This window comes from Belonocnema kinseyi, chromosome 7 (genome assembly GCF_010883055.1).
Source record: "Belonocnema kinseyi isolate 2016_QV_RU_SX_M_011 chromosome 7, B_treatae_v1, whole genome shotgun sequence".
In the NCBI taxonomy this organism is placed as follows: Eukaryota; Metazoa; Arthropoda; class Insecta; order Hymenoptera; family Cynipidae; genus Belonocnema; species Belonocnema kinseyi.
In genome coordinates, this window is record NC_046663.1 from 105627046 (window position 1) to 105642607 (window position 15562).

General features: G+C 30.0%; 2 protein-coding genes across 3 annotated transcripts in view; one reads left to right on the top strand and one right to left on the bottom strand.

Annotated features, from left to right (window-relative positions):
* Positions 1-10264, top strand: part of LOC117175971 (scavenger receptor class B member 1-like) — a 110632-nt gene extending 100368 nt beyond the window's left edge. Inside the window, exons 9-11 of one of the 2 annotated variants that reach the window (XM_033365859.1) lie at positions 3531-3649; positions 3762-3887; positions 5996-10264. In XM_033365859.1, the coding sequence (XP_033221750.1) occupies positions 3531-3649; positions 3762-3887; positions 5996-6286 (536 nt within the window). In that variant the 3' untranslated portion in view covers positions 6287-10264. Of the gene's footprint in view, positions 1-3530; positions 3650-3761; positions 3888-4890; positions 5975-5995 lie in introns of those variants that run through there. The other variant, XM_033365860.1, reaches the window with a different exon arrangement.
* Positions 10265-10815: 551 nt separating this feature from the next.
* Positions 10816-15562, bottom strand: part of LOC117177128 (serine/threonine-protein kinase pelle) — a 14404-nt gene continuing 9657 nt past the window's right edge. Inside the window, exons 2-3 of the mRNA XM_033367623.1 lie at positions 12232-13253; positions 10816-11682 (exon numbers count right to left, since the gene is read on the bottom strand). Coding sequence (XP_033223514.1) covers positions 11308-11682; positions 12232-13253 — 1397 coding nt within the window. The 3' untranslated portion in view covers positions 10816-11307. The remainder of the gene's footprint in view (positions 11683-12231; positions 13254-15562) is intronic.

Sequence of the window (15562 nt, forward strand, 5' to 3'; positions counted from 1 at the left end):
AAGTAGAGCATCCGTAGATATTAAAAAGAAGATTTTAACTGACAATATCCAAGATATTAAAGGGCAGAATCTAAGATATTCAAGAAATATTGTTTAATTGTGCAAAAATTACCTGTAAAGCATGCCATTTTCTGTAAAATGCAAAAGAATGTTAATATCGTAGTCCTCTGTTTTTAAAATACGAATCCTCAAGCATTCGGCTTTTTGCATAATTATGCGATTTTTGTGTTAAACAGATAACACACTGTTCAAGGCTAATATGAAAGATGCCTGTAGCTGAGTCCTCATTTTCTTGAGAAAATTATAACATGTCCAAAAACATTTATTCCATTTTCCACCAAAACTTATAGTGCAATAGATATCCGAAAAACCACAATACACACGATGAAAGCTCAAGATACAGAAAAAATCTTTTGTCGCCACGCCACACGTCAGCGACCTTGCTCCGATAAAATTTAGCTTTTTTAATATCTTAGATATTAACTGTTAATATCACATATTTTATGCTTTCAATATAAACAGATATTGCCCTTTAATATTTTGTATGTTGAATAGAAGATATTAGATAGTATGCCGTAATATATATATATTATGGTTAAATATCAAAGTTTTTAATATCTGCTTATCAATATCTATTTTTCTCCGCATGTTGTTGTTCATACTCAAAGATGCAATACTTCCCTGAAACGACACAAGATTGAACTTTTACTGCTGTAATCAAAATATTATATTCCGTAATTGAATATCATTGATCGTTGGAAGACAAATTGACTTTTGACCGAATGCTATTTTTATTGATGTAAATGTCACTCTTTCAAAAGGTGTACAAGGAGAAAACTAGATATTGAAAAGCAGATTTTAAAAACTTTGATATTTTTCCATAATATGCAGATATTACGCCATACTATCTAATATCATCTATTCAACATACAAAATATTAAAGGGCAATATCTGTTTATATTGAAAGTATAAAATATGTGATATTAACAGTTAATATCTAAGATATTAGAAAAGCTCAATTTTTTCGGAGCAAGGTCGCTGACGTGTGGCGTGGCGACAAAAGATTTTGTCTGTATCTTGAGCTTTCATCGTGTGTATTGTTGGTTTTCTTATATCTATTGCACTATAAGTTTTGGTGGAAAATGGATTAAATGTTTTTGGATATGTTATAATTTTCTCAAGAAAATGAGGACTCAGCTACAGGCATCTTTCATATTAGCCTACGATATTAACATTCTTTTGCATTTTATAGAAAATGTCATGCTTTACAGGTAATTTTTGCACAATTAAAAAATATTTCTTGAATATCTTTGATTTTGCCCTTTAATATCTTGGATATTGTCAGTTAAAATCTTCTTTTTAATATCTACGGATGCTCTACTTCAGTATCTAGATTTCTGTCCCATGGTTAAATCGCTAAGATATTACCTATTAATATCTAGATAGTTTGTGCTAACATCTATTTTTCTCCGTGTAGTAAATGAAAATTGATTCAAATGCAACTAGAGCCTTATCTTGTAGAAATGTTATTACAGGGGTGGGGGTACGGAGCCGGACAAAATTGCATAAAAGGTCGATCACCTTCGATTTCGTTAAAAGTCACACAAGTTATGTATTTTTTTTTTATTCTGAACACGAATCTGCCTGAAAAAGGGTCTTCTTCTTATTATTTTCGAGATACCGAGATTTTTAGTATCGAAAATTTAGATTTTTTTCTATGTTTTTTTTAAATACGCCGATATTGCGTATTTTTCCACGCTAAACATAAAGTATCCCTCCCCTTATCCCGCGCATTACCATCTTAACCATGCCCCCCCCCCCATAATATTAAAGTGGTATGGGGAGGGGTATTGCAAAAGGGGCAGAGGTGCCTTTGAATTCGTAATGATCCCGAATGGGTGGAATTTACGACTCCTAGGTACCCTAAACCTTTTTCCACCGCTTTTGAGAGGGGAGGGGGGTTCAATTTTTTGAAGGATGGGTGCTTGTGGAGTGTAGTTCGGAGGAATTCTTCCGTTTTATTCGCGTTATTAATAAAAAGAATAAATAAAGTAAGTTTTAATGGCGTGTGACACACTCGAATATATTATAGTAGCGACCTCTGTTTTTCAGTTTACTAAATTTTCTTTAAACTTAAGAATATATATTAGAAGACGATGAACTGCGTTTATATACTTCATTTGAGTAGGAATTTCACTAAAAATTATTTTCAAAGAAATTAAAATTGTGACCATTTTTTGATATATTTTCTTTGAACCTTGACATTTTTTGAATCTAAGAATTTTTTTGATATTAAAAATATAGGACTCAAACTTTGTGAAATGAAAAATCCGGCAGAAAATTACGTTTTTTACATCTAGCAGATATTTTAAATATAACATAGTTCTCAGGATCAAAAAATTTAAAGGTGACAAAGTAAATATTTGAAAAAATGGTCCCAGTTTTAATTTCTTTTAAAATCATTTTTAGCGAAATTCCTAATCAAATAAAGTACATCAACTTAGTTTATGGTCTTCTGATTCATTTCCCAAATTTTCAGTCCGATATTTTATTTATAAAAAAAGTTCTTAAGTTCGAATAAAATATTCAGTGAACTGATAAAGTAAGTTTGGTGATATAGACATGCCCTTAAAGAAATCAAAAAATGGAAATTTTCGATAGATGAATCTCGATAAGTCGAAAATGGTAAGAGAGCGACACTTTTTTAGGTAGATTGATAGATTCGTGTTCATCATTAAAAAATTCACAAGGTATTTAAGTTTTACTAAAATTAAAGGTGATCGTCCTTTTATGCAGTTTTACCCGGAGCCGTTCAAATATGTCGCATTTTTTAAAACAATCGTCTCGGAATATGCTTACAGTTTCGCGAGTTTATTATAAATAATTTTTTTTCAGTTTCTGCGGATTCAATTAATATTTTTAATGTATAAAGCTTTGACAAATTATATTACAAGATATTCTCCAATATATTAGCAGCTTAGCACCATCGATTAATTAAATAATTCTTAGAACATAAATAATTCTCAACCAATTAGTTGAATTTTAATTGAAAAATATCAATATTCAATCAAAAGCAGCATTTTAAACTAAAAAGATTAGTTTTTAATCAAAAATAAAATATTTAAGTTTTCAGTTGTTCAATCTCTTAAAAATTCTTGATTATTTAACACAAACATTCCTCTACGATCAGAAAATTCTTCCTCCGGAATTACCAAAGAATTAACGGGTTTCTGAGTTATATGTACTGTAAAATATTTTTAATTTTAACTCAAGTTTATATGCATATGTAAAGTTTTTTTAAACCTAAAATTTCTTTCATAGAATTTCGCGTTTAATGCCATTCTTTTCTGTTTCAAAAGAATTATTCACTCAAGTTTCTTCATTAAATGAGCAAATTTAAAAGCCCATTTTACGATTGTTGTAAGTAGATGTAGTCGAGTCGTAACTTCTAAAGATGGTCATCAAATCCTTTTAAAGGATATAAAAAATACGTATATGATGAAACGACGTTTCACTGATTTTTTTTGAAGATATACCGGCAGCTGTGTCATTGCCTCACTTTTTGGACGCTGACCCCAGTTTAATGAAAGGAATCCAAGGGCTTAAAGCAGATCCAGAAAAACATCGGACAACAATTTATTTGCAACCTGTCAGTACACTATTTTTCATTTTCCTAAGATATATTTTTTGTATTTTTTAAACATTTTTAATAAGATAATAACTACAATTTTTGTAACAGAGCTATTATTTTATCATTTCAGCAAATGGGCATTCCAATCGAAGTTCATTCCAGGGTGCAAACAAATCTCATTATGCACGACACACATTACAATCCGAAAATTGCAGCCTTCAATGGCTTAACCTTGCCAATCATCTGGACAGACCTGGTAAAAAATATTTAATAATCATAAAATTATTATTAAAATATATATTGCAAAAGAGAAGTACAATGAAATGAATTTTTATTTTGGAACGATGTTCTGTTTGAAAGTATCTAAACTTGAGTGGAACCATATTTTAAAACCTTTGAAGTTTAGAAGGAGGAAATTTGGGACTTTTTAATTTAGAGTTTTTCAAAGCTATAATTGAAATCCAATTTCTATTACTTCGGCTTTTTGAAACGTAAAATTTAATTTTTATTTTGTTTGGATGCCATCAAATTCAATAAGAATCAATATAAATCTCCATTAAATGAAAATATTTTTCAATTCATGGGTGTTCTGGAATAAAAATGTTTATTGTCTTAAATATTTGTAAAATTGGAATATTTTCAAAGGATCTCACACGAAAGAACTACTTATAATTGGTGTAAGACCTTTTTGGAAAATTTCTTCTCATTTCATTAACTAAAAAATAAATTTCAGAACTTACAACAAGAGCACACTTTTATCGACAATTCTTTAATCTTTTTAATGAACTTTTCCATATTAATTTACTAGGTATTTCTAAATTTAAAAGAAGGATTCAATTTAAAGAAAAAAACGTAATAATGTATGCATTCAAGCTGTCCAAACTAAAATCGTTCAAATTTAGAAGCATCCAACTTCAAAAAGTGCTAAAAATCATAGATAATAAATCAATCTTTTCAAAATTTGTTTTGAAATTGATATTTTTATGGTCAGAATTATTTCAATTTAAAATCAAAACTAACTTTAAAACGAAAGTCGAAATAGGGTTTCAAATTTGTGAAATTGAAGAATGTTGGAAAAATCTTGAATTCTATTTTTTCTTATTCTGCATGATATCTGTGCCTAGTTTTCAAACATTTGATCAGATTATATATTTGTGTTTATACATATGAAAGAAAATCTACTGTATATGAAACACTGCAAAAATTTTTAAACTCTAGAAGCGCTGAAAGTTATAATTAATATAAACTTCCTCTGGCAGAAACCCTTATAGTTTTATTAGGCGTCCGCCTGTTCATCGTACATTCTTCCTGGGAGATGAGAAACGAGATAAGAGACAGTCGAGACTCGACGAGATAAGAGACTAGACAAGAGGGTCAAGACAAGAGGGGAGGTCATGATGTTTAAGTGATTAACCGATTTGAAATTCCCGAATCTCAAGATTCGTCCCAACCTGCATAGGGTGGCCTATGCTTTTTTTAATTGAGGCAGGAATATTTACCTCAATTTATGGAAATATATATTTACTTTACTATCGATTTACTTCTTTCAACTTATTTTTTAAAGAGAATAATAATTTCTCCTTACGCTTTAAAGCATTTTCTATAATAAGTTTCTTTTCTTACTTATTTTATTTTGCGATTGGCACACCGTATGTTAAATTTTGGTGTGAAAAATATGAAACAATTATGATAAAGTTATTATTTTCTTCAAAAATGAGTTTCATAATTTTCATTAAATGATGGTATTATAAAACGAGACCATTTTTTATGTACTATATAAATGTAATACATACATTTTTTGGACAAATGTTTGGACTAAAAAGGTACAGCTTAGGCTGCTATGCGTGTCACATACGATTATCTTTTTTTTTTGACTAACAAAATGAATCCCTCTATTACACATAATCAAAGATTAATTAAGTTTGATAGCATCATACATGAAACAATGAAATTTTTCTTTCTGTGATTCTTGACTAAACAATAAAAAAATAAAGTAGAATAAAGTAGCTTTTTCGGTCAAAGAAAAAATTCCCGGGGTTTTCCCGGTTAAATAAAATTCCCGACTTTCCCGGCTTCTCTGTCCGTTGAACACCCTGGAAACGGAGGGAAGAAAAGCTTCTGGCAAAGGGGTCTAAATAACCAAAATTTTCTAATTTTATTTATTATTCGAATTTGTCACACAGGCAAGAAGCATAAAATACGACATTCTTTTTTTAAGATGCATGACGCCAAATTTTTATTTGCTAATTTTACACAAGTTATTAGGGGCTCAAAAGGTAACTTTCCGATTTCCAAAATTATTGTTTCTCGATCCATATAGTATAATGGTAATAGTATAATATTAATTTGTATTGACTATTCTAGCTGATACCAGAATTACCAAGCGACTTGCTCTGGATGATCAAGATGGGCGTAAATATTGGTCCAAAGATAATGATGGCTTTCATCTGCATTTTGGCAATCACCGGTGCCGGCCTTATATCTCTCTCGATGGTAGGCGCCCTCTGGGTCTTAAATCAGCAGCAGCAAGAAGATGAAAATGGCAGAAGGGACAGTTGCGATCTTAGGATACCTTTGGGCTATGGACAGTACACAGGCATTCGCATCCTGCCTGCAATTAAGAAAATAACATCCCGAACGGATCTCTTCGTTTAAGACTTGTCATAATTACCTAAGAATTTTTTATTTTTCTAGACAAAAATCCACAAAAGAATGGACCACGCAGCTTCTAGGTTGCACTCTCGCCTCCTCGTTCTTAACTCTCGATATCGGAACGTGTGTGCCTAAACCAATAACAAATTCTGCACAATTTTTCGGTCTCGAGACAAATACAAATGTTTCAATTTAGCCAATTGACAAAAGTTTGATTTTCATCGACTAATTTTGTAAATAAGTAAGTGCCTTAATTTATCGATGACAATCAGTCAACTTCCATCCTGATTTTATCATGTTCATTCCATTTGTTTGGATATATTCAAATGCTCAATATCAACTATTTTGATTTTATACTTACAGTATTCTTTTGCTCCCATTGGATTGTTTCATTCCAATGGCCAACAAAATGGTTTGCTCCAATTTTAGCCAAATTGGTTAATATTCACCCCTAGCACATATCCCTAAAAGAGTTCAGTATGATTAACAATATTAACATGATGGGGACAGATGTAAAAAAATGAAAAATCCACATAACTTTCTCAATTTTCGTCAAATTCGTCTATAAAACGAGGACCACAACTTTCTTTGAAATCCGAAACAGGTTGTATAGGGCAAAAATAAAAGTTTTCAAAATTGCGCGCCCACAAAATATGACCAAAAATTGTATTTTCTATAGTTTTCAACGAAAGGGACCCAAATTTTGTGAAGAAATCTTTTTAACGACTATGAAGCATGTATCAATTTCCCCATTTTTCAAGGAAAGCTCAAAACTTCTCAAAACAAAATGTGCAAATTTATTTACAGAAATTATGCAGTGGTCAATGACATCCTAAATGTAGAAAAAATTCAAGATAGTGGTTTTATATGAAGTTGCCAAATCTACTAAAATATTTTTACTTTTATTGTAAAACTTATTGGCAACAGTATTATTAACCACTATGAATAGTATATGCCCCTTTGTGGAGAAATAAATAAATATATCGTAAGATTTATTAAAAATGTCGGTTGTCACTGAATACTTGTACAGTTTCTAAAAATAAATTTGTTTATCTTGAAAAGTTTAAGAAGTCTCCTTTAAAAAATTGTGAAATTAGTCATCATTCTTAATTGCATAATTTTCGCATATTAATTTACTCAACTTGTCAAGTTTGAGAGGCTTTTCATAGGAAATAGGGAGATTAATAGTTTTGTTTGTCATTTAAACAATATTTTTTCACGAAATCTGGTTCCCTTTTATTTAAAACTATAGAAGGTACCACTTTTTCATTTTTCGTGGGTCCGCCATTTTAAATATATCGAAATTTTTTATTTTCACTCTACAGTGCTGTTTTAGGTTTCAAAGAAGTTTGCGGTCCTCGGTTTATAAAAGAATTCGGCGATAACTGAGGTATTGCGGCTTTTTTATTTTTTTTTCATGTTAATCATGTTATGGAAAACTTTAAGGGATGTATGCTAAAGGTAAATAGTAACCGATTTATCTAAAACTTTGAGCACATCATTTTTTTCGATATTAAAAGCAAAAGAATGTTGAAAACAAATTTTGACCACGTGTTTAAGGGGCACCCTGATGTCGATTTTTTAAAATACGGACATGAAATATAACCCAGATAACAATTCTAGCGCACACTGCGCGCATGGAGCAGGCACGCCGTTCATATTTTCACGCACGACGTGCGTTCAGATCAGCAAGCAGATGTATCGTCCATATAAATTGTAATTTATGCTTTTTGAGATGTCTGTACTCCGCGTTTTTCGTTTCCTGCTTTTTTGTTTTAGAGTTGATAACAATCAATTTTCGATTTATGTCTTTGTTTTCTTTGTATAATACTTTCGCTTATCTTCCACATTTCAGTTATACGCGCATGAAGCAAGCACTCAATGCGCGTGCGGAGAGTGTCTTAAAATTGTTTATTTCTAATAAAATGAAGTACGGAAAAGATTTAATTTGAAAGTTTCATTTCAGAAATGGAAAATTATGACATATTTAACAGGGTAACGGAACCAATTACCGAGGGGGATCCAATTGTCTGAGATCAAAGATAAATATGTCATGAATTTCCATTTCTGAAATAAAACTTTCAAATTAAACCTTTTTTGCTCTATATTTTATTATAAACAAACAATTTTAAGACCTACATAATTTTCTTGTGTCAAATGCAAGATCAATATAAATCTCCGTCGAATATGCAAAAACATCGAAAGCGTCCGCGGTTGGCGCTAAATTCAAAATGGGTATTAAAAAGAATTCTTTTTATTAAATAAATAGTAATTACAAAATGAATAATCGAATATTCATGATTTTGTCTGAAATTGTAACTGTTTGTTAAAGATTAGTTGTTTTATTTCTAGCTAAAAATTAATTTTTTAGCTGAAAATGTAACTATTCCATCTTTATTGTAAATTTAGCTTTTTTTGCTTAAAATTAAACTATTTGGTTAAATAATTTCTTTTTGTGTTTTGATTTCATACATTTTGTTTAGTTAATAATAAGTTCTTAGGTGCTTTTTAAGGAACTGGTATCTTTCTGTTTAAATTATAATTTTTACCTTCTTTTAATTTTATGTTTAAAACAATATATTTTTATTTTGCACAAAATAATTTTTTTAACTCTATTCCGTTATTTCGAAATTCCGTCACGGTGTGATTGCACACATGCTGACATTGGCGACGCATTGTGCGCGCATTAAAGACGCATCCACAGAATGCTTTTAGATGTGGTGCAATCTTGCAAGCATTTCGTGCGCGAAATGCGCGCGCACGAATTGTTATCTGGGAAGAATTAAAAGTTTCAGAAATAAAGGGTACTTCTAGGACGATCACGGTACACTATAGTGAAAATTATCGCTCCACAATATTTCCATAATTTTAAGTAATTTTACGGTTTCGCTCAATTAGAATTATCAATTAGCTATTATTAAATTTACTATCGTTGCTGATGTAGAAAGAAAATACAGTGGGAAAGGTTTCTGCATTAGAGCTACCTCCTTCTTTTATAATCAAAATTCTCTTCTTTTTCTAAAAAAAAATATGGTCAGTATTCTTAAAATATGAACTATAGTTTTTCATAATTAATCAAGTATCATGTATGAATTTTTATTTCAAAAATCAGAGTTTAGTAACTAGATTCTAAATCTAAACTACTTATAAATTCGAAAATGATTTTATATAATAAATTCGACCCTATAAAGCCAGTGAAAACATGTATATAAACATTCTACGCTTTATTTTACAGAAAGATCAAATAAACTTGAGCATTCATGACATTTAGCAAGCAGATTTTACATTTTAAATCTAGTTTGTAGTTTGTACAATGACGACGATTGACGCAGACAATATATTTATTAAGTGAGAACGATGAAAGAAAAAACGATTTCTTAGATTATATTGCCAGTTTCATTTTTCGATATCGCTTTATTATGTGGGTTAATGGCGTAGCTTTACTTAATAAGTTTTCACACTTAGGCGTTCTTTGTACTTTTTCATTTAAGTTAAAAGGAACGAAAATGCGGAAAATGCAATATAAATTGTGATTTATGCTTTTTGAGATGTCTGTACTCCGCGTTTTTCGTTTCCTGCTTTTTTGTTTTAGAGTTGATAACAATCAATTTTCGATTTATGTCTTTGTTTTCTTTGTATAATACTTTTGCTTATCTTCCACATTTCAGTTAACTTCTTTTGAGTCGTTCATGTGTAGATATATATGATAATTACTGTATGCGAAAAGAGAAAACATTTATAAGAGCATTTGATAATCAAAAATTTATGTTAAACGAGTAAGAAGCTTTATTTGTGAACTTCAGAATTGAAATGTAATTACTTAGTCAATGAATTGAAGTGCAGAATACAAATATAAGACTGATTGGGAATAAGGACCCTGATGTGTGAAACTGAGAGAAAGACGGTTTTTTAGGTTTAAAGCGTTTGGAGATGTATCTCAATAAACTTAACGACGTTTTATTAGAATTGCAGATTTATAAATCATGTTTTTATTTCTTTATGGGAATTTAATATCCTAAAAAAACATTTTCGAAATATTCGCCTAATTCTTTGCGTTAGTGAAAAATTTTCTCACTATAATAATCTCATATGTGTAAGTAAGATTTAAAAATTATTTATATTTCCAATAAAGTGATATTTGCGATTAGTTAAATGTATTGTTAATTCACTTAATCACCGATTTACGATTTTTATTTTTGAATCCTTACAGATTAACCCAGTCTAATATAAGAAATTTTTTATTGAGAATCATAAATAAAATAAAAAATATGTCGATTCTAATTTGTAATAATGAAAATTTATTTTATACGAAAATAAAAATATTTTTCTATATCAAACATATATTACATACTTACGTTATTTGAAACATACATTTTAATTGCACTTTAGGGATCCAAATGAAAGTGTTTTCTTATAATTCAAACCTCTTAATAGCTGTTATTCTTATTTTAAGGGAAGTTATAAATTTCTTCTTTACTAGAGAAACATACCAGCTAGACTTAAAATTATATGTACATAAATTAAAGATCATTTAAGTTTGTATTTCATGATTGCTATATATATTTCAAAAGGAAAAAATATCACTCCTTGAGGCTACAATTCAAAGAAAAGTACTTGATAAATTTCTTACCAAAATATTGAGTTTTACAAGATTTTTACATTAATATAATATAAAATATATAATTAGGAATACAAATTAAAAAATAATCTCTCAGGTAGTAACTGTAAAACAACAAACAACGTTACGTATTCACAATAATTATTTTGTATTAGTATATCAATCACGCAATACAATAACAGTCGTAAAAAAATATTCCCTGGTGTTTTCCACTTTACCACTGAGAAAACTTCACAGCAGAAGCATTAAAAATACTTTTAAATTATTTAGAAATAAACATGATATCACAATTGTCGTTAGTTTCCACGTTTACTTGAATAAATAACCAAACTTGTCATCTCTAGCTAACATCTTGATTATTAACATTTTCTCAAGCATAAAATACAGCACTCGTATTCAACCGCAGTTAAAAAATCCCAGTGGGTAAAGCAAAATATTGCATTTTGAATTCACACAGCTTTTTATAAACTTGTTCCATTTCAGGTCTATCTTTCGCTAATTTTTGGGAACACAATTTCCCTAAACGAATAAAATTATCAAAAACTCTATAATCAAATCCTGCTTTCTTATCCATTAAAATCCCGAAATCTTGATCGCCCCAATTATCAATTAAATCTTTCAAAAGCTTCCATTTCGGCCTACTATTGTCGTGAGCTAGTTTCCCAGTTGCTAACTCGAAAAGTACAATTCCATAACTGTATGTATCGACTTTCGTAGAAAGATTTTTCCCATCAATGAAATCTTCAGGTAGGTATGGTCTCGTTCCGTAAATCTTGCTGACCTGGTGAAAAATACAATTAGAAATTAAGTTGATAGTCAGAAGGGGAAAAAACGATCAGATTAAATCAAAATTTAAACTCCTGTTCAAAGTTCAACATTCAAATTTAACTACGAAATTCTTCGGAATTAAAAAAAAACAAGAGGCTAACTATCAAATTGAATTTTAACAAAGTATAACTCACAAAATAGTGTCGGACAATTATACAATTATCTCTTTGGATGTTGTTGCAATGTTTCAGAATATACCTTTGATATTAGTTTAAAAAGTAAATTTAAACAGATAGGATCAAATTAAAATTCTTTAATTAACAGTGTATTCCATGAACAGTAAAACCGAAACGTTGGTCGATTTTTTGTAAATGTTTCTAATTGTAATTTAAAAAATAGATAACAGTAAAAAAGGTGAGAGAAAGTAAGGAAAGGGATTTGGAGGCTGCCTTCGGTTTTTCCATTTTTTTTATTTGCATGGAAACTTGATTAGATTTTTTTTTTATTTTCAAAGACAAGGTACTTGAAGAAATATAATTAACTGAAAGATAGTTAAACTTACTTTCATCGAATCAGTTTCAGGTCCTTCTCGCGCTAAGCCAAAGTCTCCGATTTTCGGATCAAAATTTTTGTCTAGTAGAATATTTGCGCTTTTGATATCCCCGTGAATCAATGGTTTATCGCCGATAGTGTGTAAATATTGCAGACCTCGCGCGGTACCCTTGGCGATATTGTAGCGTTGTTCATAAGAAAGTGGTTTCGTTTTATGCTTTAGCAAAAGTCTATCTTCTAAAGATCCATTCAGGATGAATTGATAAACGAGGCAAGGTGCATCCCCATTTATACTATAAGCATATAATGCTAAAATATTATCATGAGGATGAGAGTTTAAAATCTTAATTTCCTGAAGTGACTGTTGTAACTGGGTTTCATAGTTTTCGTCAGATCTTCCAGCACGACGTTCTATTTTCTTTATTGCAACGTCAGTATTCTTCCAATTGCCTCTGTAAACGACTCCATATCCTCCTTTCCCTAAAATTTTTCGTTGGTCCCAATTATCAGTTGCAAGTTTAAGTTCTTCAAACTGGACAACAGGTAAATTCGCTTCTCTGATTTCTCCGGGCAGATTTCGTAGAGCATTGGAAGGTGGAAACGCAATTGGTGATTCGGGAAATAGATTGTTTGAATTGCTCGGAGGAGGAAATGGATTTGCAAACTTTTTTGGTTGATTCAATATTTTACAAGATTCTTTGATGATACACACTTCAGGTACAATCTTTGGAATAACGGGCTGAACTGGTATAGCTTTGTTGAAATTTTTCGTGTCTATGCCCAGTTCTCTGTCTTTGCGAGTCACCCTTTGCAGGTTTCCTTCTCCCTTGTCTATAAGTATATGGAGTTTCGGATCCACCAAATGCTTTAAAACCTGCATTGCTTGATAGTGATGCATTCTTGATAAAAGAACAAAGAGTTCAGCAATTGAGTGGTTAAATTGACTCCACATTGTCAACAGTTCGTCTGTGGGATTCTTCTCATTTCGAAGTTTCTGAATGGTGTCGTAATCAAATTGCATCCGTTGGGATCCTGAAACGATAAGATTTCTTTATTTTGATTATAAATGTCTTCGAAATTTGATTGAAATATTGATTTAGAAGCTTGCAGATAATTGTTAAAGTATTCCGTACTTTTAGGTTGATGTTTATATAAAATACAAATGTAGAAATCTTTATCGAAATATGTAATTAATTAATTATTATTGTTCTCTTTTCTCGTAGAAATATTTTTTAAATATAACAAATATACAAAAGATATATTTTAGGATGAAGTTTTAATTTTTAATGCTAGAAAATAAGAAATTATAAATATTTTTGGGATTTGTCTCATTTTACGATACTAGGATGTCTAATTCGCGAATTATTTCAAATTGCTGAGTTCTTCGGGTTTCTCACAACAGTATTTTTAATTTTTTACAATTAATAATCAGGCTAAAAAGCAATCGGAAAATTTCAACTAAACAATCCGCAAGGAAACCATTCTAGTCGAATTAGAGCTTTTAGTAATACTTAAATTTATCATCAATATTTTTGATACTTTTTTCATAAAACGCCACAACTCAATGCGTAGACAATGTTTATACTTTTTTCTAAATAATTATCAATTAAATGGTTTCAATTAATTGTCAATTAAAATTGTTTGTAAACTATCATTCAATAATATCCATACTTCATGCTCTCATAGTTAATAATTATTCTTTTCCCAATTTTAATAAATAGGAAGATATTTTTTTCCCTTAAAATAACGTGAAAGCTATCAAGAATCTAAGTAAAATTAGTCTGACTTTAAAGTCCTTTTACTCATTCTGTAAGAAGATTGATTACAAATGTGTAACCACTAGAAGAAAATTATTATTATTTGGTAAAAATCCCATCTCAATTAGTAAGTCAACGGTAAATACGTTAACAGTATAGAAAAAGTTATTCAAACAACTTTAGGAGCTTCACACATCACACTTCCGGTTTTACAGCCAATCAGCAATGCCTCATTTCCCGTTGCATCAACACATACTTTGTATCCATAGAGTTCTACGTATATAAGTTTTCCTTTTAGGCCTCCAGTCCATGCACCAGAACGACCGGATCTCAGAATGGCCTGAATGAAGCGTTGATCAATCAGAAAATTTCCGCGGATACAGTGCCTTGTTCTCGAGCCGAAGTAAGCCGCAGATGAAATTTACTATAGTGCGTGTCACATTTGTTGTGAGTGTTTTTTTTTTCAAAAGTGTTTACCAGTTGAGGTTGAAAAAAATAATAAATTATGAACATAATGAGCAGTGTTGATAAATTAAGGGAACATGATGTAAGTATCAATTTTACGTACAGCCTTATAGATTTTTTTGCGTTATTTATGTGAAAAGTTTTATTTTAGGCTTTAATATTATGTATAACGCATACACCGGCTCTTATATTTAACAATGTTTCATTTGCGAAAATTGAATAATTTATCATATTTTTCTGGATGTAAAAGAAAACGAAGAGTAAAAAAAGAATTTTTAAAATTTTTAATTATATTTTGTATAGTTCCAAATTAAATTATTTGCAATATATATTCGTAAAATGCATACAATTAACAATTTTGATTCAAAATTTATAATAATTTCGCAGATATACTTAGCATTTATTGTATTTTAAATACTTGTATACTTAATTTCACGCCAATAAGCGTTCCGTTCATTTCAAAAGTTGTCAAACACATGCACCGGAATGACCGTATCCCGGAATGACCGGAACACCAATCACAGATCATGTTTGACAAGAAGGAACTTTTTCGTCCTGTCAAAGGTGCTATGCGATTTGTGTTCCGGTCATTCCGGGATACGGTCATTCCGGTGCATGTGTCTGACAACTTGTGAAATGAACGGAACGCTTATTGGCGCGAAATTAAGTATAGAAGTATTTAAAATACAATAAATGCTAAGTATATCTGCGAAATTATTATAAATTTTGAATCAAAATTGTTAATTGTATGCATTTTACGAATATATATTGCAAATAATTTAATGTGGAACTATACAAAATATAATTAAAAATTTTTTAAATCTTTTTTTACTCTTCCTCTTCTTTTACATCCAGAAAAATATGATAAATTATTCAATTTTCGCAAATGAAACATTGTTAAATATAAGAGCCGGTGTATGCATTATACATAATATTAAAGCCTCAAATTAAACTTTTCATAAAAAAAACGCAAAAAGAAATGTATAAGACTGTACGTAAAATTGATACTTACATCATGTTCCCTTAATTAATCAACACTGATCATTATCATTATGTTGTTAATAATTGTTAATAATTATTAACAATTATTATAAAAATTATTATAATTTTTATATTATT